This window comes from Lemur catta, chromosome 15 (assembly GCF_020740605.2).
Source record: "Lemur catta isolate mLemCat1 chromosome 15, mLemCat1.pri, whole genome shotgun sequence".
In the NCBI taxonomy this organism is placed as follows: domain Eukaryota; kingdom Metazoa; phylum Chordata; class Mammalia; order Primates; family Lemuridae; genus Lemur; species Lemur catta.
The window spans coordinates 16,543,352-16,569,960 of record NC_059142.1 but is presented as its reverse complement, the minus strand read 5'-3'; the positions used below and the strand labels follow the sequence as shown (position 1 = coordinate 16,569,960).

Below are 26,609 nucleotides of genomic sequence, written 5' to 3'. Positions count from 1 at the left end.
AAGGTGTGGCCAGCCCTCCGAGGAAGCGACTTGCTTAGAAAAGCTCTACGTCAAACGAGAGTCCTAAAGAGCAGAAGAAAGTAAAGGCGTGTGTGTTTCCAGTGCATACTGGTTAATGTAGTTCTCGGCCTGATACCCTCATTCCCAGAATCCAGCGCGCTGTGTGAGTTGGCATTTTTAAACTGATCTCTGAGTCCATCCCGGTGAGGTCCTTAAAGGGCTCCAACCCTTTTTGGAGCTGTGAGTGCTTTTTTAGACAACCCCCAAACTGACTCGCTGCCCTCCGCAGGAAGTTACCGCTCTCTAAGGGAAGGTGGAGCAGACGGAATAGCAGGAGTGGGCAAAACTGAAGGTGGAAATCAGCCCCCAAGGCAGCAGAGATGCTTCTGTTGGAGAACTCCTGAGGGCTTCTGGGGAAGGGAGATTTGCTCACCTTGCCCAGCCCCAGCTTTCACTGGAGAGATCTAGTCCAACCCTCCTTTGGGCCCTTCCTAACCAGAGGAGCCTTTTCTTGTAGATGTCTCGTCCCAGTCTAAGAGCTCCAGACTCTCAGAGGTAGCTTCCTAACAAAAGATTCATTGGCATAGTCCTCCCTTTAGGGTAGAGGAAATGCTTATGGTCAGAAATTAGGGGATGGGCCGTGCCAAAGTGCAACTGATCAGCCATCCCATCCTCTGATTAACCGCCCCCGCCCCCATTCTGTCCCGCCCTCCCAAAGCTCTTCACTTACTCAGGCCTACTTAGGGGGAGAGATTTCAAAGGCGCAGGCCAATGAGGAGGCTGCTCCTTCCCCAGGGGCCAATCAGAGTCTAGAGGTGCGGGGGATGGGCAAAAACTGAAATGAACCCAGTGACTTGGCAAAAGCTGCTGATCTGCTTTTTTAAAGGGGCAAGCCTAGGACCTAACCCACCTCATCACTCGCCCCCTCCACCAGCACCAAAGAGAAACGTGTAGACGGGGATCCATGACTTTTTCCATAGCTCCAAATTGGTGGTGACGGTAACTGAGCTGGAGAAATGAGCCTGGAGTGTGAGATAGTTCCTTCTGTGTTAAATACGGTCTCCACCGGGTAATTGCTATGGTTCCTTGGAGCTCCAGAATTCTGAGCCTGTGTTCAGAACATTGTGCCTTTAAGGAAACTTCCTGCCTTCCGCCCCAGTAACAGCTGATTGTTGGAAAGTGTGACCTCTGGGGACGAATCAGCTGTTACCACATCCTCCTCCATCCCCTTATCCACCCCCCATGGGTGGTGAGAGAAGGAAATGAAACCCCAAATATGGGGTACTTGACTGTATGATCTTTCCTCTTCCCCATCACTCCAAGACCGTCCCTCCACTCCCACCTGCTCCTTAGTTCTTCAGAGGTTCTGAGCTTGGAACGAGAGGTATTTCCTGTCAGCAGTCAGCTCTGTCTCACCCTCGTCTAGGGGGGAGGCCAGTACTGGGGAGACCCAGCGTGGCGGCTGCCTGGGTGTGTGGGTGCTCCAGGAATGGGTACTGGGGAGAGTACACTGAAGCTGAGGACCAAACCTAGGGGAGAGGAATGGCTATAGAAAGCAAACCTGGGGGTCAGAACCCTCTTTCCAGGCCAGTGGCCCCCTACTTCCTGTTCAAGTTGCCTTATTTCTCCCCAGACAGGGGCCTGCTGAGGGGGATTCCTGGGTCTCCAGACTACTGAATCAGAAGTATCCTCTAAAGTTTTAAATGGCTTTGCCCATTCACTCCACTTCTAATTGTTCTCAGATGCCACCTGCTCCATTTTTTACTTGGCTGCTCCATTTTTTACTTTCAGCAGTACCCTGCCCACATGCCCACCCCCCACGGCAATGGTGCTAGTGTGGAGCTGCTTAACCAGTGCAGGTGGAACACACTGGCCCCAGTAGCCAGGGGAAGTCCTACAGTAAGACCCAGGTAAATATTCTGCCCCAACCCTGAGTTGGGAGTCTGGGTCACTCCAGGACAAGCTTAGTGTGAAGTCCCAGGACTGAGTTGGCAAGTCAGGGAGAAACTGAGCAGGGCCCTGGCCAAGCTTGGAAGAACGAGAAGTCTCACAGCTGCCCCCATTCTCCATTATCCTGAGCATAGAAATCCCATCCCCTTCCCACTCAGGGCCCTTGGGGTGGCCCTTTTCCATTTTGTTCTGCTCACTAACTGCCTCCCTCCATCACCCAAGCCAAAAGCCCAGGCTTTGCGTCCAGGATTTCTCAACCTCAACACTATTGACATTTTAAGCAGGATAATTTCTTGTGGGAGGGCTGCCCTGTGCATAATAGGATGTTCATCTCTGTCCCTAGCCTCTACCCTAGATGTCAGTAGCTCCCCCCACCCCAGTTATAACAATCAAGTGTCTCCAGACATTACCAAATGTCCCCTGGAGGCCAAAATCTCCCCCAGTTGAGAACCACTGAGTTAGGCAAACTTGGGTTCAAATTCCAGCTTTTACTAGCTGTGAGCTTGTTGAAGATACTTTCTTCATCTGCAAAATAGGGTGAATAATAAACCCAAGGTTTGTTGTAGAGATTTAGAAAGTTATGTTTGATGGGAACACAGCCCTGAGTTAAGCATTATAAAAGCTATCCATGTACCAAAAACATTTGTACCCCCTTAATATTTTGAAATTTAAATAAATAAGTAATTATGTTTGAAAACACTTAGCAAGATACCTGGCACACCGGCCCACCGTTGGTGCACTAAATACTAGCTCTCTCCACTTTTTTTCTCCCTGCCAGATCAGCAAGAGCTGACCTCACTCAACATGGGCTGACTGCTGGGGCAGCTGCAGCCTCCTCTCTGACTATATAAGACATGACCTCCTAGAAACCCAATATTGAGGTTGGCCAAGGGGAGTGTCTAATTTGGGCCCCAAAGCCCAAGGGTGCTTGAGTTGGAATTCAGGGGGAGCTCTTGTTGGAGGAGGGAAAGGGAAATTTGGGAGTAGAGCTGTTATACAGAATTATTTCTCAAGATGGTGGCCTGAACATTTGCTGCATCTAAATTACCTGGGGTGCTTGTTAAAAATTCAGATTCCTCGGTCCTACTCCAGACTATTGAATCAGAAGTATCCTCTAATGTTTTAAAACCATTGTGCTAGGGCTCAGATCGAGGAGGGTGTTGATGCCCCAGAAATCTTAGTGCACTAATGCCCAGCATTGCAAGGACATCTCTAAGGAGGGAAAGAATCGCCAGATGTAAGGTTAGGTACACTCAAGGTCACTGCTGCAGTGTAAAGCCAACACCACTAGAGGGCAGGGTACACACAGACTTGCAGAAAGAAAAAGTAGTGTCTGCTTAGTCTAGGTAAACTGAGACCAGAGCCATGACCCGGTGAGCCCAGTTCTATTGGTACTATGAAGTGGGCACTACCTCTTGATCAGCAAAACACACCCTCTGGTTTCAGGTTCTTAGATCAAAGTTGGGAATGAGGAATTGTCAAAGAGCACCTCATTTCCCAGGTGAAAAAACAATAGTACACAGCCAAGGAGTACAGAGAACACTGGTGTTAGAATAACATAGGCCTGGGTTTGAATCCTGGCTCTAATGCTTCTTAGCTTCTTACATGACCTTGAGCAAGTTACCTAAGATAGTGAATCAGCTTTCTCATCCTAAAATGGGCATTAAAAATATCTTCTTAAAAGGGTTGTGGTGAGGATTACATAAAACAAGGTATGCAAAGTGCTTAGCAGGTGACTGGCTCCTGGTCAGTGCTCCATAAATGGTGGCTGTAAGTTATTACTTGCCAAGGTCATATGACCACACAGATCAGAGCCTCCAGCTGCCCTTCGAGAAAGAGGAGACAGACGGAATCAGATCATGGCTGAGCCATTCCTGATTTCTCTCTTATCAGGCCTTTAGTTTTTCTTAAGTGCTTTTATGTGACCCTCACACCTCTACACCAAACTCTTACAAGAAGCAGACTCTCCTAGGAGCGTGACAAAACAACAATAAAAACAAGAGCCAGTGGTTTCACTCCAGACAATGGCCTCTTTGTCCTGCAAATGAGTCAGAACTAAGACCCCTTGAAGGAGTCTTAGTTTGCAGTGTAGTTTTGGTGCCAGCTCTCTGGTTTCCGTTCCCTCTCCTGTGCTCAACCCTCCCCCCCAGCCATAGTGGCATCTGCAAGGCTCTGACCACAGCTGGCGGGTTCTGTGGCACTGCAGGGGCAGTTCTTCAACAGGAAGTCTTGAGGAACATTTCCTCCCAAGAACTCCAGGCCTCTGGGCCTGGGCCACTTCTCTAGCTCAGATGGCTCAGTTTAAAAAAAAAAAAAACAAAAACCGTAGAGGGCTTTCAGAAGGGAGGGCTCCAGGGCAAAAGAAATCTGGGCACCAGCTTCAGCTTCAAGTTTCCATTCTGCTACTCAGGCAAGCCTCTTTGGCAGCTCTTGGTTATCACCTGTAAGATATAAACAATAATAACTGTCTTCCCTACCTCACAGAGTGTTGTGAGAGCCAAATGGAATGTTATTGATGAAGTGCTTCAGAAAATTAAAAAGCTCCTTCGTTTGGAAGGTGGCATGGAGGCGCTGAGGGGACTCGATGTCAAAAGTCCCAGCTCAGCCACTGGTTGTGCGGTTAACACTTTCCTTAAAGGTTGACATCTCCGGGAAAAGCCTCCCTAGATCCGAGTTGTGGCGGGTGCAGGGAGCAGGGAGGGCAGAGAAAGTCAGCAAGGTCCCCTTCCAGCCCCTGGAGGAAGCAAAGCCCGGACCAGGCCAGAGCAGAGGCGGGGGAGAGAGGGCGCAGAGGCCCGCGGGCGGTGGCGCGGGCAGGAAGCAGGGTCCCGCCCGGCCCTTTGGAGCCACGTGCGGTTGTTTCCGTGCCGGGGCGATCACGTGACCCGCGTCAGCTGACCCGTCACGGTGGAGCCCGGCGCTGGCGCCCTGCAGCCCCTGCCCCGCCGCGCTCCGAGTGCAGGACCCTGCGGAGGGGTAAGAGTGTCCCCGCCCGCCCCTCCTCTGTCGCCGGCTCTCTCCTGCCACCTCCACCCCAGTCCCTGCCCCGCGCCCATCCCAACCCTCCCGGACTGGCACCCGGAAGCCATCGCGAGGAGGGCCGTGGCTGGGCTCAGCCCCGCGCTGCCCCCAGGCGGCCAGGAGGAGATGGCCCAGGGGAGCAGGGGGCGGGAAGTCCCTCTTACCACCGGGGCCGAGGGCTGGTACCCGCCCCCAAGCCCAGACATGGAGGAGCTGCTCCGGAGCGTGGAGAGGGACCTGAACATCGATTCCCGGCAGCTGGCTCCTGCCCCGGGGGGCACCCACGTGGTGGCCCTAGTGCCCTCGCGCTGGCTGGCCAGTCTCCGGGAGCGCCGGCTGCCCCTGGGACCCTGCCCCCGAGCAGAGGGCCTGGGCGAAGCGGAAGTCAGGACTCTCCTGCAACGCTCGGTGCAGAGGCTGCCCCCGGGCTGGACTCGCGTGGAGGTGCACGGGCTGAGGAAACAGAGATTGTCTTATCCGCTGGGCGGGCGCCTGCCCTTGGAGGAGGGATCCTGCAGCCCTGAGACCCTCACTCGCTTCATGCAGGAGGTGGCTGCCCAGAACTATCGCAACCTGTGGCGCCACTCATACCACACTTACGGGCGGCCCTACAGTCATAGCCCTGCCCCCTCAGCTGCCCCCGCCCTGGACTCTGTAAGAGAGGCTCTGCAGAGGGTCTATGGTTGCTCCTTCCTGCCAGTGGGTGACGCTACTCAATGCCTGTCATATGCCAGAGATGGCTCCTGTGCCCCTCGGGGCAGCCCTGCCTGCCCTAGTCTTTTGCGAGCTGAAGCCCTGCTGGAGTCACCAGAGATGTTATATGTGGTACACCCTTATGTGCAGTTCTCCCTGCATGATGTGGTCACCTTCAGCCCTGCCAAGCTGACTAACAGCCAGGCCAAGGTGCTCTTCATTCTCTTCCGTGTGCTGAGAGCCATGGATGCCTGTCACCGCCAGGGGCTGGCCTGTGGCGCCCTGTCTTTGCACCACATCGCTGTAGATGAGAAACTTTGCAGTGAGCTCCGACTGGACCTGAGTGCTTATGAGAGGCCCAAAGAGGATGAGAATGAGGAGGCCTCTGTAGCAGGGGATGGAACCGGCATGAAGTCTAGCGAGGAGGGTGGTGGGGGACCTGGACTTCCCACGTGCCAGGAAGAACTTAGGGGCCTCGTGTTAGATTGGGTCCACGGCCGCATCAGCAACTTCTACTACCTCATGCAGCTGAATCGGTTGGCAGGTCGGCGGCAGGGGGATCCCAACTACCACCCGGTGCTACCCTGGGTGGTGGACTTCACCACGCCCCATGGGCGCTTCCGAGACCTGCGCAAGTCTAAGTTCCGCCTCAACAAGGGGGATAAGCAACTGGACTTCACATATGAGATGACACGGCAGGCTTTTGTGGCAGGTGGTGCGGGTGGCGGGGAGCCACCTCACGTTCCTCACCACATCTCAGACGTGCTCTCAGACATCACGTACTATGTGTACAAAGCTCGGCGCACTCCCCGGTCGGTGCTCTGTGGACATGTCCGAGCGCAATGGGAGCCCCATGAGTATCCAGCTAGCATGGAGCGTATGCAGAGCTGGACCCCTGATGAGTGTATCCCCGAGTTCTACACTGATCCCTCCATCTTCTGCTCCATCCACCCTGACATGCCTGACCTGGACGTGCCAGCCTGGTGCAGTTCCAGTGAAGAGTTTGTGGCTGCCCACCGAGCCCTGCTGGAGAGCCGTGAGGTGTCCCAGGACCTGCACCACTGGATTGACCTCACATTTGGCTACAAACTCCAGGGCAAGGAGGCAGTAAAGGAGAAGAATGTGTGTCTGCACCTGGTGGACGCCCACACTCACCTGACCAGCTACGGTGTGGTGCAGCTCTTCGATCAGCCGCACCCCCGGCGCCTGGCTGGGGCCCCTGCCCTTACCCCTGAGCCTCCGCTCATCCCCAGGTTATTGGTCCAGACCATCCAGGAGACCACAGGCCGAGAGGATTTCTCAGGACAGCTTCCAAATGGGGTGGGTCAGCTGGTTTTAGAGGCCATGCCCTGTGAGGCCAGCTGGACCAGAGACAGGCCTGTGGCAGGGGAAGATGACTTGGAGCAGGCCACAGAAGCTCTGGATTCCATCTCCCTTGCTGGGAAAGCAGGTGACCAGCTGGGCTCCTTTTCCAGTCAAGCCTCCCCTGGCCTCCTGCCTTTCTCAGTGGCCTCAGCCTCCCGAGCAGGCCGCAGAAATAAAGCTGCTGGGGCGGAGCCTGGGGAGGGCGAGGAGGGGAAGATCCTTCTTCCTGAGGGCTTCAATCCGGTGCAGGCTCTGGAGGAGCTGGAGAAAATGGGCAACTTCCTGGCCAAAGGCCTAGGGGGCCGGGTGGAGGTGCCTGAGCAGCCCCAGGTCCAGCCAGCTGTGCAGCTGCAGGACCTTTTCCATCGGGACATGCAGGCACTGGGTGTCCTGTTGGCTGAGATGGTGTTTGCCACAAGGGTCCGGACACTGCAGCCTGATGCACCTTTGTGGGTACGGTTCGAGGCCGTTCGGGGGCTCTGTACACGCCACCCCAAGGAGGTCCCTGTGTCTTTGCAGCCTGTGCTGGACACACTCCTGCAGCTGAGTGGATCTGAAGTCACTGTGGTAGCAGAGAGGGGCAAGCTGGACCCCCTGTTTGAGTACAGGCCTGTCTCCCAGGGATTGCCCCCACCCTGCCCAGGCCAGCTCCTCAGCCCCTTCAGCTCCATGGTTCCCTTCCCTCCATACTTCCCGGCGCTGCACAAGTTCATCCTCCTGTACCAGGCGAGGCGCGTGGAAGATGAGGCCCAGGGACGGGAGCTGGTGTTTGCTCTGTGGCAGCAACTGGGCACGGTGCTGAATGACATCACCCCGGAGGGCCTGGAGATCCTGCTGCCCTTCGTGCTGTCACTCATGTCTGAGGAACACACAGCTGTATACACAGCCTGGTACCTATTTGAACCTGTTGCCAAGGCACTGGGCCCCAGAAATGCCAATAAATACCTCTTGAAGCCCCTCATTGGTGCCTACGAGAGTCCCTGCCGGCTGCACGGCCGCTTCTACCTGTACACTGACTGCTTTGTGGCCCAGCTGATAGTGCGGCTGGGCCTGCAGGCCTTTCTCGTCCACCTGCTGCCCCACGTCCTGCAGGTGCTGGCTGGTGTGGAGGCCTCCCTGGAGGAAAGCAAGGGTCTGGTGGGGGCCACCGAGGATGAGGAAAGTGGGCTCCCGGGGACCGGGCCTGGCTCCTGTGCCTTTGGGGAGGAGATTCCGATGGATGGGGAGCCTGCGGCCTCCTCAGGCCTGGAGCTCCCAGACTACACGTCCGGCGTCAGCTTCCATGACCAGGCCGACCTCCCCGAGACAGAGGACTTCCAGGCCGGGCTCTATGTGGCTGAGTCCCCGCAGCCCCAAGAGGCTGAGGCTGTGAGCCTGGGCCGGCTGAGTGACAAGAGCAGCGCCAGCGAACCCTCCCTGGGCGAGGAGCGGGCTGCAGATGAGGGGGGTGCCCCCGTGGACAAGAGCAGCCTCAGGTCAGGTGACAGCAGCCAGGACTTGAAGCAAAGCGAGGGCTCAGAGGAAGAAGAGGAGGAGGAGGAGGAAGGCTGCGTGGTGTTGGAGGAGGAGGAGGGGGAGCAGGACGAGCTCACCGTGGCTTCTGAGCTGACTCTGTCTGACACAGTGCTGTCCATGGAGACAGTTGTGGCCAGTGGCAGTGGGGGAGATGGGGAGGAAGAGGAGGAGCCACTGCCTGAGCAGTCCGAAGGCAAAGAGCAGAAGATCCTGCTTGGTAAGTCCTCAGGTCTGGGAGGTGTTGGTCAAACACTCCTCTGTCTCCCTCAGCATTTGCTGAGCACCTGCTCTGCATCAAGCAGTGGATCGAGCCGGATCCACGTGTGACACAGATGTAGGCCTGCCTTCACGGGGCTCACGTCTAGCAGAGGAGACGCTGCCGTGTAGACAATCTTATGTATGTGTAATATGCTATAGAGAATGTGGCTGGGTTGCTAGGAGGGAATGGAAAATGGTGCTTTTAGATCTGGTTTTCAGGGATCAGAGGAGGCTTTCTCGAAAGTAGGGGCAGTTGAGGTTCCAGTAGCAGTAGGAAGTAAGTAGGCAAAAATGATAGGGTCTGAAGCGGGAAGAGTATGCCAGGCCAAGGGAACAGTGTGCGAGGCTCTGAGACTGTCATGGTCCATTAAAAAAGAGAAGCAGTGAAAGGCCAGCGTGGTTCGACTGAGAGCACGGAGGGAAGAGAGGCCAGAGGGGAGGTAGCCAGGGCCCGGCCAGGCCTCACTGCGGAGCGTGTTAAGCCTCACTGGGATGGCAACCTTCCTGCAAGTTGGGCCTAAGGAGAGGTGCCTGGAACAGCCAGAGTCCTGCAGGCCAGGACCTGGGCGCCCCTGCCACTGCTGCACGGAGGTGGTGGTGTGGGGTGGCCAGGGTTAGGCTGGGCTCCTTGGCAGAACTGCAGCCAAAGTGGGCGAGGTGGGGTGGGAGGAGTGAGAAACCCTGTTATCTGATGAGCTCAGGGCCTGCTCCCACCCTCCAGATACAGCCTGCAAGATGGTCCGCTGGCTGTCCGCCAAGCTCGGCCCCACAGTGGCCTCTCGCCACGTGGCCCGGAACCTGCTCCGCCTGCTGACATCTTGTTATGTTGGTAAGGCCTGTGATCAGTGCTGGAGACAGGGCTTCTTCCCGGGCCCTCCCCTCCTTCAGCCCTCTCTAGGGGATCCTTCCCACCCCCACCTCAAACCACCTCCTGGCCAGGTCCTGGGTCCCAGTCTGTAAGCTCCCTCCTTCCTTGGGTAGGGCACGGGGCGGACCCCGAACCAGAGTGAGCTAGAGCGGTTTCCACAGTCCTGAGGGGCCAGCCTCCCTCTTGCCCTTGCTTGCTCCTCAAGGCTGCTGGCCTTTCCTTGTCAGGGCCCACTCGGCAGCAGTTCACAGTGAGCAGTGGCGAGAGTCCCCCATTGAGTGCCAGCAACATCTACCAGAAGAGGCCGGTCCTGGGTGATATAGTGTCGGGCCCTGTGCTCAGCTGCCTCCTCCACATCGCCCACCTGTACGGGGAGCCCGTCCTTACCTACCAGTACCTGCCCTACATCAGCTACCTGGTCAGTCACTGATTTGGCAGGCCCGGGGGTGGGGAGGCTGAGGACCTAAGGGCTGGCCCAGACGCTCTGGGGTACCAAGGGGGCCCATGGGGCAGCCTGGCTGTCATCTATCTTGTGGCCTTAGGTGGCCCCAGGTAGCACCTCAGGCCCCAGCCGACTGAACAGCCGTAAGGAGGCGGGGTTGCTGGCTGCGGTGACGCTGACGCAGAAGATCATCGTGTACCTCTCAGACACCACGCTCATGGACATCCTGCCCCGCATCAGCCATGAGGTCTTGCTGCCTGTGCTTGGCTTCCTCACTTCCCTCGTCACAGGGTAGGCCCCTCCCCGGCCTTCCCTACTGGAGGGGGAGCAGCTCAGCTGAGGGGGCCACCCAGGAGGGACTGGGGAGCTTAGGGGAGAGAAGTAACACGGCTGGGGACAAGAGTCCTGGTTCTCATCCTGGCTGTGTGACCCTGAGCAAGCCACACCTTTTTTCTGTGCCTCAGTTTCTTCATCTGGTTTGGATCAGTTGGCCTTTGAGCTCCTTTTGTTTAAACTGTTCAATAGATTCTAGTGGAGTCCCACAGAATGGGGGGCCGGGGCTCATGAGCTCTGTTTCCAGGTTCCCAAGTGGGGCCCAGGCCCGGACTGTCCTGTGTATGAAAACCATCAGCCTCATTGCCCTCATCTGCCTGCGCATCGGACAGGAAATGGTCCAGCAGCACCTGAGTGAGCCCGTGGCCACCTTCTTTCAAGTCTTTTCTCAGCTGCATGAACTTCGGCACCAGGTGGGCTGACCTGCCTGGAAGGGGTGGGCTGGGCAGGGGCTGTGGGCTTGGCTGATGCCCTGGGCCTCCTGCCCACAGGATCTGAAACTGGGTCCCGCAGGCCACAGCGAGGGTCAGCTGCCAGAAGTGGCCTTCTCTGATGGGCAGCAGCGGCCGGTGGACCCCACCCTGCTGGACGAGCTGCAGAAGGTGTTCACCTTGGAGATGGCATACACAATCTACGTGCCCTTCTCCTGCCTGTTGGGTACTGCCCCATCACGTTCCCTTGCACAGCCTTTGTGGCTGTCTCTCCCCTGAGAGGCCCTATTCTCTGCCCTTCCCCTGGAGTCGACAGTGGGTTTTAAGCACAGTTTTTTGGGTCAGAGCAAAGGGATTTGGCCTCAGAGTCACATAAATAAGGACTGAGCATTAGCCAGCGAGAGAGGTGCAGGAGCTGGCCTGTAGTGTCCCCGGGGAGGGCAGCAGAGTCAGGTTGAGGTACTGGTGGTCTCCAGGAGCCATCTGGGAGGAAATGAGTGGCCCGCCACTTACGTGGCATCCCCTATGGGCTAGGCACTGTGCTGAGCATTTCCACGTGTCATCTCCCTGAATAGGATGACAGCCCTGTGGTTAGATGTATTGTCATCCCTCCACTGAAATCGAAGCTCTGGGAGGGCAGGGCACCATCTGTCTTGTTCACCGTTCTATTTCTGATGCCCAGCAGGGTGCCTGGCACACACAGAAGAAACTCATGTGTGCACACTGACCAAACGAATGCACATTTTACTGGAGAGGAAACTGAGGCTCAGAGATGAAGAGTTTCTTGCCCAGAGTTGCACAGCCAATACTTGCCCCCCTCTTCTGTGGTTCCCAAGCCCTTGGGTGGGTGGTAGCAGCCACCTGCCATCTTTCCTGATCTTTGGACCTCTCCCACTCCATCCAGGTGACATCATCCGGAAAATCATCCCCAACCATGAGCTGGTTGGGGAGCTGGCAGGGCTGTATTTGGAGAGCGTCAGCCCAAGCAGTCGCAACTCTGCCAGCATGGAGCCCGCCGTGCCCAGCACCAGCCCTGAGTGGGACTCCCAGGGTGGGAGCTGCCCCCAGGATGACGGCCACTCAGGGACATTTGGGAGTGTCCTGGTGGGGAATCGAATCCAGATCCCCAATGACTCTCAGCCTGAGAACCCTGGACCACTGGGCCCCATCTCAGGGGTGGGTGGTGGAGGCCTTGGCAGTGGGAGCGAGGACAACGCACTGAAGCGGGAACTTCCTCGGAGTGCCCACGGGCTGAGCGGGAACTGGCTGGCGTACTGGCAGTACGAGATTGGCGTGAGCCAGCAGGATGCACACTTTCACTTCCACCAGATCCGCCTACAGAGCTTCCCAGGCCACTCGGGGGCTGTCAAGTGCGTGGCACCCCTGAGCAGTGAGGACTTCTTTCTGAGTGGCAGCAAGGATCGTACCGTGCGCCTCTGGCCACTGTACAACTATGGGGATGGTACCAGTGAGACAGCCCCACGCCTTATCTATGCCCAGCACCGCAAGAGTGTCTTCTACGTGGGCCAGCTTGAGGCCCCACAGCATGTAGTGAGCTGTGATGGGGCTGTGCACGTCTGGGACCCCTTCACAGGTGAGCGGGCCCAGGTGAGGCAGGCCCCGCCAGGCCTCTGGGAAGGAGACCTGAGGGTGGGGGTGTAATGATACGTAGTTCGGGGAGACCCAGTGAGGCCGCACAGAGAAGTAGTTAGGGCTTAGAATCTATTAGACTTGAGTTTGAATCCGCTCTGCCAACTTACTTGTTGAGGGACTTTGAGCAAGTCACCTTGCTGCTGGAAGCATCAGTTTTCCCATCTGTAAAATGAGAATCAGAAAAACTGATTTAGAATATAATGCACATAGGGCTTTGGCTTAATGTATGTTACATAGTACGTGTTTGGCAAACAATCGCTTGATGACTTTTTGGCATCATTATAGGGAGAAATGTGATTTAAAGGGGGAGAGGGATGGAGTAGTTGGGACAGAGAAAGGGAGGTGGCCTTGCGTCAGGGGTACTGGTGAAAAGAGGAGGTTGCTCTGGGGACAGGAGCCTGGCCTAGCCATGGAAGCAGGAAGGTGGGAAAGTCATTTAGCATTTTCTGAGGATCCCTGGGGGATGGGAGGCAGGTGTGGGGTAAGTCCAGGGACTAGAAGGCCAGGGCTCCTCCCTCAGCTACTGGATCCACTGTGCCTTTCCTTCCCAGGGAAGACCCTTCGCACCGTGGAGCCGTTGGACAGCCGGGTGCCCCTGACCGCCGTGGCTGTCATGCCCGCCCCCCACACCAGCATCACCATGGCCAGCTCTGACTCTACCCTGCGCTTTGTAGACTGCAGGAAGCCTGGCCTGCAGGTCAGGGGGTGTCCAGTTCCCTGAGTACTGGCCTGGTTCTCTGGGGACCTGGCAGGGAAGAGAGACTCACAAAGAGAGAAAGCCAAGACGTTGTTCTGGGGCACTTGTTAGCCTCTCTTTGGAGATAGATCACCTCCAGTGGCACACCCTGAGGGATGGGACTCTGGCCTGTGATGGGGTGGGGTTCTGGGCTTTTCCTTTCCCTTGATGAGGGTCAGAGCTCAAGCCTTGCTGCTGTGTGGGCTTGGATGGTGAGCAAGACCTTGGGGAGAGCGGGATGGGGTGGACGGTGATGCCTCAGCTCAGCCTCCCTCTGCCTGCAGCACGAGTTCCGCCTGGGCGGCGGGCTGAATCCTGGGCTTGTCCGCTCCTTGGCGGTCAGCCCCAGTGGCCGTAGCGTCGTGGCCGGCTTCTCCTCAGGCTTCATGGTGCTCCTGGACACCCGCACGGGCCTAGTTCTGCGAGGCTGGCCAGCCCACGAGGGGGACATCCTACAGATAAAGGTGATGAGCTGGGTCCCCTTCCCTTCCTCACTACCTAGCTCCAGCCCATCACTTCTGCTTGGGGTTTACCTGCCCAGGGACAGGCTTGAGCTGGTCTCCTCTACACCTGGTCAGGGACTGATGGGCAGGGAGGGTGGCCCTCCCCTGGGCCAACTGAGGAGCCAGCTGCACGGCAGGGACCTAGGCAGGAGAAAGGCCAGGGGGTGGGAGCCAGGGGGCAGAGCTGACCCTGCTGCTCATGGAGATGTTCTAATGAGTAACTTTTGTCCATATTTGTCTTGCTTGGAGGATCAGGGGTCAGGCCCTGTCCGTGACCCAGTTCAGGTTAAATAAAGCTCAGCTGGGAGGCTGTTTACTGCCCCCAGACCACTGAGCAGAGTCCATGCCCCTGCTGGGCTGCCCTGACCATGGGAACCCTCCCCCCATTCTCAGTCACAGGCCTCGGGGAGCTTCTCAGGGAGGGCCAGGAGGGGAGGAACATGGCTACTTGTGGGAGGATTTCTGCAGGCAAGTGGGACTCTCCTCCCAGCTTGGGTGGAGGCCAGGGACGTGCATTGCCATGCTGAGGGCAGGCTGTTGCCGGCTCCCTCCAGGGCCCCAGGGAGACCTGGACTCCAGGTGCCTGTAGATTCCAACTTTCTAAGAAAGCGTTAGGAGGGCTCTGGGGTCAGCCTGGGTGTTAATCCTGGCTCTGCCACTTACTGGCTGTCTGACCTTTGTATGATTACTTAACTTCTCCGAGCCTCAGTTTTTTCTCTGTAAAATGGGGACAAAGGCAACATCGATCTCATGTGGTTGTTGGAAGATTAGATGTGATAATGGCTAGCACAGCGCCTGCTCACAGTTCTCTAGTTAGGGTGGTGACTGGGCTATTGACACTTAATATATTGCTGTTAACCAACATTAATATGATGTGACATGGTGGCAGCCTGTCACCCACTCAGGATGGCTTGTCTTCCCTAAGAGATGGGGAGGGAATGGGAGGCCTTGGGAGCATATGGGAGGGCCCAGGCCCCTGCTGAGGCTGTCCTCTCCCTGGGCAGGCGGTGGAGGGCAGTGTCCTGGTCAGCTCCTCCTCTGACCACTCCTTGACCGTCTGGAAGGAGCTGGAGCAGAAGCCCACGCATCACTACAAGTCAGCGTCCGACCCCATCCACACCTTTGACCTGTATGGCAGCGAGGTGGTCACCGGCACCGTGGCCAACAAGATTGGTGTCTGCTCTCTGCTGGAGCCACCCTCCCAAGCCACCACCAAGCTCAGCTCTGAGAACTTCCGCGGCACGCTTACCAGCCTGGCCTTGCTGCCCACCAAACGCCACCTCTTGCTGGGCTCAGACAACGGGGTCATCCGCCTCCTGGCATAGGCTGAGGCAGGAGCTGGCTGGGCAGGTGCAGGCAGACATCCCCTGGGAGTCCGTCCCCTCACCCTTGTTCTCCTAGTGGCTCCCTTCAGGCAGGCCCCAGGCCTCACACCCTGTGTACCCGCATGGCCTGCCTGCTAGGGCCTCCAGCTGGGGTTGGGGGGTCCTGGTCCCTGAATCCCCAGAGTCACCAAGGTTGCCAGAAGGGCTCTCATTCATGGCTTGGGGACATGCTGCCCCTAGCCAGCAGGAAGCAAGATGGAGAGCAGGAAGAAGCATCACTATCCTCACTTCTCCCCAACTCTACTCTCTGGGTCCACGTGGGGGCAGGGAAACTCCGGGAAGGGGAAGGGAGACTGGCTCTGCCCAGCCAGTCTCTAGCCAACTTCCTCACCACCCCCTTCCTGTTGGGCTTTCTCTGCCCCTGTCCCTCAAGGACAGGGAAGCTACCCTAGTCCAGGGCACTGATGGTGCTTGGACTCCAGCCTAAGGAGAGCTGGCCATAGTCCAGGAGTTAAGGGCCTTGGTCTGGGGTTTACGTGTCCACCCAGCAAGGCCCTGCCCAGTGTCGGACCAGGAGGGAATAAAGGGTAGGACCAGGGGAGAGGAGGTGGGCTGGCCAGTCGGTGCCTGCTAGGAGTGACCCCATGCCTTGCCTGCCCACTTCTAACCACAGTGTTTGTGCCTTGAGCTGAGGAGGCAGCCCCTGGGCCCAGAGCCCCTGAGAGAAGGGGAGAGAAGAATCATCCCTGCATCTCAGGTCCCTGTCAGGGTCCTCACGTTCTGGAGCAGAGATGAGATCTGAGGGTTGGCTCCGGCTGCCTCCTCACTATTTGCAATAGATGTAAATATGACCAATAAATCCTTTGGAAGAGCCATGGAACGGAGTGTGGCTTGTCTTGATGGTGGTGGCAGGGTGAGGAAAAGTTGAGGCCAGCAGCTTCCAGGGCAGTGAGGAGGGGGTGAGGAGTAGGGCGGGAGGGTGGGGAGGCAGCCTGATCATTCATTGCTCCCTGAGCAGCATGGAGTGCAGGGCTTCTGGTTTGTGTGGCCCCAGGCCAGTTTCCGGAACCCTCACCCTTGGGTTGGATAAGGAGGCATCGTTCCTGAAGAGGTAGGATGCTGGGAGAGGCTGTGCCCCCTGCATCTCTCCTCTCCCCACCCCTTGCCTCTCAGGCCAGATTGAAAGCAGCCAACCAGGATCCTGGGCTTGTCAGGGTGGGGGTGGGCATCCTGTCCTGGGTTCTCTGCAGAGGCTCCTGCAGCCTCCCCTTGGGAGAGGGCAAGGAAAGGACATTGGAAGTGGGCATCTGAATGTGACTCTGGGCCCAGCTCTGTATCCTTGGACAGGTCACGCAGCCTCTCTGAGCCTGACTGATCCAGCGATAATCCGTACCTCGCGGGGTCTCTGGAAGGCTTGTGCCAGGCTCCTGTGCTTTCTGGATCTGCCCTCTTGGCTGGCCAGACCCAACCTCCTCAAGTCTCTCCTACTGAGCTTGCTTTTTCCAGGTTCAAGTGGGACCCAAATCCATGGGGGTTCTGAGTGGCTGTCTCAGGATTAGATGTCCTGGTGGGAAAGGGGCTTCTGGTCCCAATATCAATGTTTAACCGGATATGCAGGTCAATATTTACCAGAAGAGAAAGCAATCTGAATAATCGGAACAGGGGTTGGCTAAGAGCAAAGGTCCTGGTGGGAGGGGAGGGCTAGGCTGGACGGCGGGAGCCGGGGCAGAGCGTGGGGAGCATCCAAGTGGGGCCAGAGGAACATGGTGTGCACAGCAAGGAGCCTGCAGAGGTACGAGTGGAGAGGTGGCTCGGCCTGCTCCTTGAGCAGGGGAGAGGTGGGGAAGCTACCCAGCCTGGCTGAGGGGTCTGGACTGGATTTATTCAGGAGGCCTGTAGTTTCCAGCCTCCCAGGATGGTGAGGAGCCAAGGTGAGGGCTTCAGGAGGAGTCCCTCCAGGACTTGAAAAACTGGAGCCCTTTTCTTGCCAGGAAGATTCAAATACCCAGGTCGGAGTTCAGGGCCCTGGCCAAGGGCTCTTGTGTGTGATGGGGGTGGGGCCGGGGATGATAGAAGGATCCTCCAGAAGGATTGGCCCTGAGATGGGGGTGGGGGTGTGAGACCTGCTCTGATAGATCCTCCCAAGACCAAGACTTGCCATGCCCACCTGCCAGCCTGGCTTCCCAGAGCCAGCCTGGGGCAGAGTAGGGGTTGAGGCCTGTGATTCCAGTAAGTCCAAAGGTGGCCCTGGCCAGAGTCACTCACCGGGCTCTGCTGCTGGGTCAACAGGCAGCTCTCTGGCCACCTCACCACCCCTGCTGAGACCTCAGGGCCTCACAGGCCTGTCCAGCCTTTTGGTTGAAACCCAACTGACCAGCCTGGGAAAAGCTGGCCAAATGGACAGCAGGTTGGGTAGGAACTCTGGGGTGGGAGCTCTCGGGAAGGCTCCCCAGAGGAAGGGACCTTGAGCCAGGCTGACAGCAGCCATCAACGGAGTGCCAGGCATTATTTTCAGGGTTTACAAAGGCTCTTATTTTGGTCCTCACAATGCCCATGAGAGGAGATAGGGACTTTTGCCACCATTTTACAAGACAAGGCACAAAGCCCAAAGGGTTTAGGGAAGATGCCCAAGGTCCTTGGGCAAGAGGCAGAGGCTGGACTCAGACCCAGGTCTGACTCACCGTGCAAGGCCTTGAAGAATGAGGACTTTTTTTTGTTTTCCTCCCATTAACCAAAAAATCCTCAGGTGCATGAAATGTGAAAAACCAGACGGTTGCGGGGGTAGGGGGGCGGTGGGGGGGAAGTCCCACCCCTCAGAAAGGAGAACCACTGCTGATGTGCTTTGGGTGTGTGATCTGGGTCTGTAGCGGCTTTTTCTCCTTGGCCACGCTGGCTCCGGACCTGGCCGTGTCCGTGAACGTGTGGGTGGCATGGCCTGGCCAGACGCAGGGGCGGCGGGAACTAAGGCTTCCTGTCCCCTACGCAGGAACATGGCGCTGCTCCGGGGGCTCCTAGTGCTCAGCTTGTCCTGCCTGCAAGGCCCGTGCTCGGTGGTGAGGCCGGGTGGGGCGCTGGAGGGAGGGCAGCGGGGGTGGGCGAGGCCGCCGTCCGAGGGGAGGAGAGCAGCGCTAGGGTGAGGGAGGGTTGGCTCCGAGGGGGCCCTCCCATCCTCATCCCTTTCTCAACAGTTCTCTCCCGTGGGCGCCGTGGAGCCCGTGGCCCAGCAGGTACCGGGGAGCGAGGAGCCTGTGAGGGGGAGGAAGGCCCCAAGGGTGTCGCCTGCGGCTTGGGCAGGGTGGGGACCTGTGGGAAGGGTCCCTCTCCATCTGTTTCCGCCTTTTCGCAGCTAACTGACGGGCAGAGCCAGGAGAAGCTGTCCCCGCTTTTCCTCCTCAAGTTGGGCAACCAGGTACAACCAGGTGGGGCTGGGGAAGAGTGGGCGGGGCCAGAGGGAGAGGGGCCAATCCGCAGGGGCACGGGCAGGGGGCGTGGCCTTGAGGCTGAGGCTCTGGAGTTCGCAGGCCAGAGGGAGGCGGTGGGAAGGACCAAAGAAATAGAATAAAGGCCCAGGAGTGCCCATTGTGTGACTGGGACAAGGCCCTGCTGTCCCCAGGCACAGGGGCTATGAAGGAGACCTTCAACACAGATCCTGGAGCTGACTCCTTGACCTAACTGACCCCTGATCTGTTCCTGCAGGAGCTGGGTGGCCACACTGCCCTGAAGACATCCTCCCCAGAATACTGCAAGGGAGCCCCAACCCCAGAGCAGACCCGCAGGCTGGCCCAGGCCATGATGGCCTTCACTGTTGACCTATTCTCCCTGGTGGCCCAAACATCCACCTCCCCCAACCTCATCCTGTCACCCCTCAGTGTGGCCCTGGCATTGTCTCACCTGGCACTAGGTACTGTGGCAGCATGTGTCCAGACCAACAGAGCTGGGAGGCCAGTAGGAACTCATTACTCCAGAGGTTATCAGCGGGTAGCTCTTCCGTCAGGGTCACTCGGATGTTTGGTAAAAACGCAGTCTCTGTGAATCTGATTCCCAGGGATGGGGCTGGCGGATCTGCTTATTTACAAGTTCTCCAGGTGATTGTTACGCAAGGGTTTGATAGCTACAGTATCTCCCATTGTACTGGAGGGTTCCACTGTGGGAAACTGAGGTCCAGAGAGGGAAGGCAACTGGCATAAGGTGAGGTCACCCAGCCTGTCAGCAGCAGAGATGAAAGTAGAACTCGGGGGCCCTGTAACTCAGACCAGTTCAGTGGATATGGGAGGAGCGTGTGTGGTCCTGTGGGCATGCTCATTGTGGGCTTCCAGGAGTGGGCAGTGGGGGTGAGCAAGAACATGTGGTCCCCTCTAGGTGCTCAGAACCAAACGCTGCAGAGGTTGCAGCAGGTGCTGCATGCAGAGTCAGGGCCCTGCCTCCCCCACCTGTTGAGCCGCCTCTGCCAGAACCTGGGCCCTGGGGCATTCCGATTGGCTGCCAGAATGTATGTGCAGAAAGGTAGGTGCTGGTGGCAGGGAGCTCCCTAGGTGGTATACTCCCCGGGGTGGAGCATGGTGAGGGACATCGGCTAGTCCCAGCATTGATGGCTGTGGAGCTCTGAGCCCTGGGAACAGCTTGTGGCCCTCTGTGCGTAGGATTTCCCATCAAAGAGGATTTCCTGGAACAATCAGAACAGCTCTTTGGTGCAAAGCCTAGGAGCCTGACGGGAAGGCAGGAGGAGGACCTGGCAAACATCAACCAATGGGTGAAAGACGCCACGGAGGGGAAGATTCAGGAATTCCTCTCGGAGCTGCCAGATAACACGGTGTTGCTTCTCCTCAATGCCATCCACTTCCAGGGTGCGCTGCTCCTCTCCTCACATGCCCTGCCCTGGCAGCCCCACTCCCACGCCGTAGGCTGGGCTGGGTGGAGCAGGCCTTGTCCTCAAGGTCCCTCTTCCTCCTCAGCCTGGGACATGAGGAGCGGGGCTGTCTGGGTGCGGTGGGTGGAGGGTCCAGAAACCGGATAAGGTTGTTGTAGAGAGAGTACCCTGGGAGGAAACAATCTGAAAACAACAAGGGGGGAATTCCTGGGAGCAATGTAGGGGATGGGGAAAATACAAGCCCAGGTTTCAAAAATGCTACAGGGAATGCCTCAAACCAGCTGGGCACCAACTGGCACTGCACCCCTTGGGTCTCGGCCTCCACCTCTCGTCCCCTGAATGGGTTCTGGGTGGGATGAGCAAGAGGCTGTGGGTGTAGAACCCACGCTGGTCCCAGTCTACATGGCCCCTGCCCTCTGCCTGGCTGCAGGTTTCTGGAGGAGCAAGTTTGACCCGAGCCTCACCCAGAGAGATTCCTTCCACCTGGACGAGCAGTTCACGGTGCCGGTGGAAATGATGCAAGCCCGCACGTACCCTCTGCGCTGGTTCTTGCTGGAGCAGCCTGAGATACAGGTCACCCTTGGTTGCCCAGCAGGGGTGTGAGTGCAGGGGCATCCCCCACCTTCCTTGCAGTCATGTCCCTGGGGCAGGCAGCTCTGACAGGTTCCTAGGTGCCCCCACCTAGGAAGACTGAAGCCCCGGGCTCTTTGAGGTTCATTCATTCCACAAAGATATACTGGGTATTTGCTGTGTGCCAGATATTGTTCTAGGCACTGGGGCTTTTGTGGAGCACAAGGGAGATATCAGGTCCCTGCTCTTAGAAGGGAAGATACACGAGCAAATGTAAATCAATGATAATGTCAGACTGGTAAGTGCTGTGAAAGAAAAATTTAAAAAGAAGGTGATCTGTTAGTGGCTGGGGAAAGCATTTTAGATAGAGTGGTCAGGGAGAATTATTTGAGGAGTGGGCATTGAGCTGGGACCCAGGTGACCTTTGGTGATGGGAGTTTATTAAAAGGACCCATAGAATGTGGGACAGGATGGGGACCACCCCGGCAGCCATGTAGCCACTCAAGGTCTCAGCACTCCTAAGCCTGGACAATTTGACCAGAACTCTCAGGCAGTTTGATCCTTAGAAGGGAGGATCTGATTGGGCTGGATTTCTCAGCATCCTGCATGGAATATTCTGATTGGATAGAGTTCTGTGCCAAAACTCTCTCAGATGTGGCATCTCTTGGTTCTAGCCTAAATGTGGTCCCCTTGGCTTGGGCATTGATCCCTGGGCCAGTCACCTGTGGCTGACATTGCGGTGTTGGTTAGTTTCACAAGGCAAGCATGACCCAGAGCATAGCCACTGCTGCCAGAAGGAGCCAACGAGCCACTTGGGCAGCTCCTTGGAGCAGTGTCCTGGCTTCTGTCCAGCTCACTCTGAAAGGGGAACAGTCTGGTTCGCTTCCTCACCAGCTCCCCTCTTCCTGCTGCCCCTTACGTCCAGGCTATGTGCTGCATACTCATCCTGCATCCTTTTGTCTCCATTTCCTTGTCTCCTTCAGCCTTTCTCTTCCTTAGGCCCTGTGTGGGCGGGCCCAGGCAGCCAGATCCTGGCTCTCCTCCTCCATGGGCAGGGGTGTGCACAGACACTCCGCCTGCGAATGCCCCCCAAGGCCAGTGGTGTCCACACTGCTTTAGCTCCAGAATCCCTTCAAATGAAATCTTTACCCCAAATCACAGTGTATACACACAGCTGGCAAAGTCACTGGGGGGAGGTGAGAGAGGCTGGGGAGAGTACCACCCTTTGCCGTGGCGCCTCCACAGAACCGGAGTGAAGTCTGAGAACCAGTGACCCTGTCTGTGGTACCCATGGAGAAACTGAGAGGTGAAGAAGGCGATTCCTTACCCCAAGTTACCCAGCTAGCTGGTAGCAGATGAAGAGAGAGGCAACCACCATTTATCGAGTGCTGCCTATTAGTGCAGACACTGCTAGGAGCTTTAAAAGGATTACCTCATTTGGTCACATGTCAACCTACAATGGGACAGGTAGTGTGACTCCACAGGTGAGGAAGTGAAGGGTCAGTGAGGTCAGGCACACAGCTGATAAGGATGGACTGGGGTCTCAGAAGTACATGCTGACCAAGTGCAGTGGCTGACACCTGTGATCCCAGCACTTTGGGAGGCTGAGGTGGGAGGATCATTTGAGGCCAGGAGTTTGAGACCCACCTGAGCAACATAGTAAGACCCCGTCTCTACAAAAATTTAAAAAATTAGGCAGGCATGATGACACACGCCTGTAGTCCCAGCTACTCAGGAGGCTGAGGCAGGAGGACTGCTTGAAGCCTAGGAGGTGGAAGCTGCAGTGAGCTAAGATCATGCCACTGCACTCCAGCCTGGGTGACAGAGCAAGACTTTGTCTCTAAAAACAAAACAAAAAATAAGTACATGCTGGCCAGCCCCCACCTAGGTTTGGGTGCTTTCTGGTTCTCATATTCCCTCCTTCCCTTATCTGTAGGTGGCTCACTTCCCCTTTAAGAACAACATGACCTTTGTGGTCATTGTGCCCACCCACTTTGAGTGGAATGCATCCCAAGTGCTGGCCAACCTGAGCTGGGACACCCTGCACCAGCCCTCACTGCGGGAGAGGCCCACCAAGGTCCGGCTGCCTAAGCTGTGTCTGAAACACCAACTGGACCTGGTGGCCACCCTCAGCCAGCTGGGTAAGGAGGCTGGGTGTGGGACAGCCCCCAAGGTCAGGCTGGGCTGGGTGGGTGAGGAGGAAACCTCTAGCTGGCAGTGAGTCTGAGTCAGAGCCGGCCCTGTGTCCTGGGTTTTCCATGGATTCGGGAGAGAGAGCGGGTTTGATATGAGCCCCTGGAACCTCTGTCCTACGGCAAGCTGGGGTGCCCCAGGAAATGGGAGCCTGCTCTGTTGCCCAAGACCAAGCATTGCAAAGAATCCCAGGTAGAGAGCTTGGGGTGGCATGTGAGCCTCACTGGCTCCCTTGGGAGAGGGCGAAGGAGAAGCTGGGGGGTCATGCTGTTAAAGAGATGCATCTACCCTTCAGCCATTTGCTAAGCAACTGCTACATTCCAGGCATTGTACCAGGCACCGTACCAGGCACCGTATACAGAGAGCTCGGTCTAATGGGGTGGGCGGACAAGGAATCAGGTACTTACAATTAAGTGTAAGTGGCTAAGACAGAGGGCTTCTCTCCAGTTCACCCAGGAGAACATTGAAAAGGCACCCAATCTGGATTTTGGAGCTGAGAATCAGGGAAGGCTTCCTGGAGGAAGTGATGTTTAAGCTGAGACTTGAAGGTTAATAGGAGTTAAGCAGGATCTATGAGTTCGAGGTGTTCCCTGGCTGGGATGTAGACACCCCCCCAATCAGATGCAGGCAGCCTGTGGAGCAGAGAGCAGCTCTGACCAGACATCTCCGGCCCTGGGCAGGCCTGCAGGAGCTGTTCCAGGCCCCAGACCTGCATGGGATCTCTGATGAGAGGCTGGTGGTGTCCAGTGTGCAGCATCAGTCCACGCTGGAGCTCAGTGAGGTTGGCGTGGAGGCGGCCGCGGCAACCAGCACGGCCATGTCCCGCATGTCCCTCTCCTCCTTCAGTGTGAACCGCCCCTTCCTCTTCCTCATCGTCGAGGACACCACAGGCCTGCCCCTCTTTGTGGGCAGCGTGAGGAACCCCAACCCTAGTGCACAACGGGAGCCCAAAGAGCAGCAGGACTCCCCTGACAGCAAGGACTTCCTCTGGGACCAGAAAGCCTTCCCCCGCGGGGACAAGCTCTTCGTCCCTGACTTGAAATTTGCACCTCCTTTGGAGGAGGATTACCCCCAGCCTAGTAGCCCCAAGTGAGGGGCCATGGCCACCAGCATCCTGAGTCCCTGCCTGGACCAGCCTCTCAACTCATGTGACTCTTTCCACCGAGCGCTGTGGGACTAGGGGCAGGGCCTGGGCGGGTGGCCGGAGGGGAGAGGAGCCATTCTTTCCCGTGGCCTCTTGGGGAGTTCAGGGTGGGGTGGGGCTGGGAGGAGGGCAGGCGTCAGGGAATCCCGAGCCTGATCCCTTGTCACTTCTTCCAAAGGGGCTCACAGGGTATCCCATTCTAAGGCTTGAGTGATGGGGAGCTGTGGATCCACTTTTGTCCTGAGATGGGTTCTATTATTCCCTGCCAGCTGGGACACCTCCACTTTTGTTTACCAGAGAGGGAGGGACAGGAGGGAGAGGCTGCCTTTGGACACATCCCTGGACACCTTGGGTAGGGAGAGCAGAGACAGGCCCTAGTGATGGCCCAGGAGGCAGAGCGTTGTCCTGGGCTGCAACCCTGGGCGGCCCCAGCCCATCCTGGGGCCTCGTGTCCTGCTCTGTAGGTGGAGGTCGCATGTCCAGCATAACCTGACTCTGCCGTAACTTGCCGAAGGCCTGCCAGCCCCCAGCCCGCCCCATGCCCTGTTGCCCCAATCTCCCCTCTGTTCCTTGGAGATGCCAACACTGCCGGGATTCCCCTTCCCTCCTCTCTCCTGTCTTCCTCCTCTGCCCAACAGCTCAGGGGCCGAGGCAGGGAAGGGCCCCATTAGCCCCCTGAGGCTCTTTTGTAAAGTTTTTGTAGTGATTTTTATGCCACCTGAATAAAGAATGAATGGCTGTGCTGGTTTGCTGTCACTGTTCTGGGCATGGGTGGGAGCAGGGCAGGCAGGGAGGTGGCCACAGAGCAGACTGTGCTGAGCCATGGGCTGGACCCCAAGGAGGGGCAGCAGCCCTCTCGGTGCCACGTTTGGCCTCGGGCCCCTCGCCAGCCCTCCTCCACCATGCAGTCCCCTCTGACCTCGCCAGCCCTGCGCAGGGCCACCTCCAAGCCAGCCTGGCTCTGCTCTTGGCCTGTTCCCCTCTCCGTGCCTCAGGCAGCCGGCAATAAGGGCGGCTGAGAATAGCGCCAGCATCCCCGTTTGGGAGAAGAACTGGCAATTAGGGAGCTTACAGAGTTTCTAATTACACACCAGCCCCTCTGCCAGGAGCTGGCGCCCGCCAGCCGGTGCCAGGCTGCCGGGAGCACCCGGCTCCAGCTGGAGACTGTCAGTGCCTGGGGATTTGGGGGAAGCAGGTGGGGGAACCTTGGCACGGGGCTGACGCCTTCCTCTGTGCCCCAGCCCAGGAGAGGGGGCAGCAGGGGTGTCCATGTGGGTGGGCACGCTTCCCTGGCAGGACTGCAGGGTGTCCATGGAGCAGCAGCCACCTGGAGCCCTAATGTGCAGTGGTTAAGAGCCAGTACCTGGGGGTCAGAGAGACCTGGCATAGAGTTCTTCTTCTCGCAAGCTGCAGCGTCAGGAGAGAGAACAAACACTCGGGGGAAGTGCGTGGCGTGTCAGGGTAGCTGCTGTAAGACGTGGTGAAAACTGAAGCAGGGAAGGGGACAGGGCTCGGAAGGAAGGCCTCGCTGTGCAGGTGACATGGGATCAGGGACCTGAAGGGGGTGAGGGAGGACACTGTGGTCTTGGGGAAGAGCAGCCTGGCAGACGAATGGCATGTGCCGAGGTCCTGGGGCGGAGCACGCTGGGAAGCTCCAGATGAGCAGGGGATCCTGGGGCTGGAGTGGAGGGAGTGAGGGGAGGAGGAGGAAGGAGTCAGAGGGGAGCAGGGGACAGATCCCGTAGGGCTCTAGGGCCACGGCAAAGACGGTGGTTTTTAACTTGTGAGTGGTAAGAAGTCACTGGAGGCCAGGCACAGTGGCTCATGCCTGTAATCCCAGCACTTTGGGAGGCTGAGATGGGAGGATCACTTGAGGCCAGGAGTTCAAGGCCAGCCTGAGCAGAGCAAGAAGCTGTCTCTACAAAAAAATAGAAAAATTAGCCAGGCATGGTGGTGCATGCCTGTAGTCCCAGGGAGTACTTGGGAGGCTGAGGCAGGAGGATCGCTTGAACCCAGGAGTTTGAGGTTGCAGTGAGCTATGATGATGACACTACTGCACTCTAGCCCTGTCTCAAAAAAAAAAAAAAAAAAAAAAAAGTCACTGGAAGGTTAAATCTCCAAGCCCACCAACCTCATGTTACCTAAGTCATTCTCAGCACTCTCTTCCTCTCCATTTTGGCCCCCAGTGCCCTGGGCTGGGCCTGGTCAGCACTCCCTAGGGTCACTGCCGTTGCCTCTAGGCCCCTGCCGCTGATCTGCTGCCCTAATGGCATCCTCCACCATGCAAGTGCTTATTGAGCACCTCCTGAGGGCCCAGCGACACACCAGGCCCTGGGGACCCAGCAACCGACAAGCAGACAAGATCACTATTGCCCCGGAGCCTAAGCGTGATGGCAGGTTGTCTAGACAACAACTAAACAAAAGACAAGATACAGGAAACAGAAGAAGTGCTGTGAAATTCGTGAGATTTTGTGATGCTCAGTAAGAGGGGAAGTCCTTTCCCAGGTGATGTTGGAGCTGAGAACTGGATGACACGAGGACCTGACCATTCAGAAACAGGGGGAGAGGCAACAGCCAGGGCAAAGGTCTTGGGGCAGAAACAGGCTTGGGTTACCGGAGAAGCAGAAAGAGGGCCAATGTGACTAGAGAGTGACAAGCCAGAGAGAACCGGATGGAGCAAGATGAGCCAGACCACACGGACCCTCGCAGGCCAGAGCAAGGGGTTTGGATTTTATTGCAAGT

At 57.3% G+C, this 26,609-nt stretch overlaps 2 protein-coding genes across 5 annotated transcripts; both read left to right on the top strand.

Annotated features, from left to right (window-relative positions):
- The first annotated feature begins 147 nt into the window (after nucleotides 1–147).
- WDR81 (WD repeat domain 81) lies at nucleotides 148–15,973 on the top strand. Of its 4 annotated transcripts, none has more exons than XM_045526142.1 (10): nucleotides 148–163; nucleotides 9,524–9,631; nucleotides 9,898–10,088; nucleotides 10,213–10,403; nucleotides 10,693–10,858; nucleotides 10,937–11,102; nucleotides 11,781–12,470; nucleotides 13,081–13,226; nucleotides 13,550–13,729; nucleotides 14,773–15,973. In XM_045526142.1, exons 2-10 carry the CDS (start codon nucleotides 9,538–9,540, stop codon nucleotides 15,091–15,093), a joined length of 2,145 nt encoding a protein of 714 aa, XP_045382098.1. In that variant the 5' UTR covers nucleotides 148–163; nucleotides 9,524–9,537; the 3' UTR covers nucleotides 15,094–15,973. The 4 variants fall into 4 exon arrangements, with proteins under 4 accessions (XP_045382098.1, XP_045382097.1, XP_045382096.1 ...); XM_045526141.1 differs by lacking the exon at nucleotides 148–163 and adding an exon at nucleotides 4,679–4,926; XM_045526139.1 differs by lacking the exon at nucleotides 148–163 and adding an exon at nucleotides 4,833–8,761.
- Nucleotides 15,974–16,775: 802 nt separating this feature from the next.
- On the top strand, nucleotides 16,776–24,609 carry SERPINF2 (serpin family F member 2). Its single transcript, XM_045526143.1, has 10 exons — nucleotides 16,776–16,885; nucleotides 18,080–18,146; nucleotides 18,282–18,320; nucleotides 18,440–18,502; nucleotides 18,790–18,994; nucleotides 19,453–19,596; nucleotides 19,734–19,937; nucleotides 20,391–20,533; nucleotides 22,467–22,671; nucleotides 23,404–24,609. The coding sequence occupies exons 1-10, from the start codon at nucleotides 16,857–16,859 to the stop codon at nucleotides 23,814–23,816; spliced, it is 1,512 nt and encodes a 503-aa protein (XP_045382099.1). The 5' UTR covers nucleotides 16,776–16,856; the 3' UTR covers nucleotides 23,817–24,609.
- The last annotated feature ends 2,000 nt before the right edge of the window (nucleotides 24,610–26,609 follow it).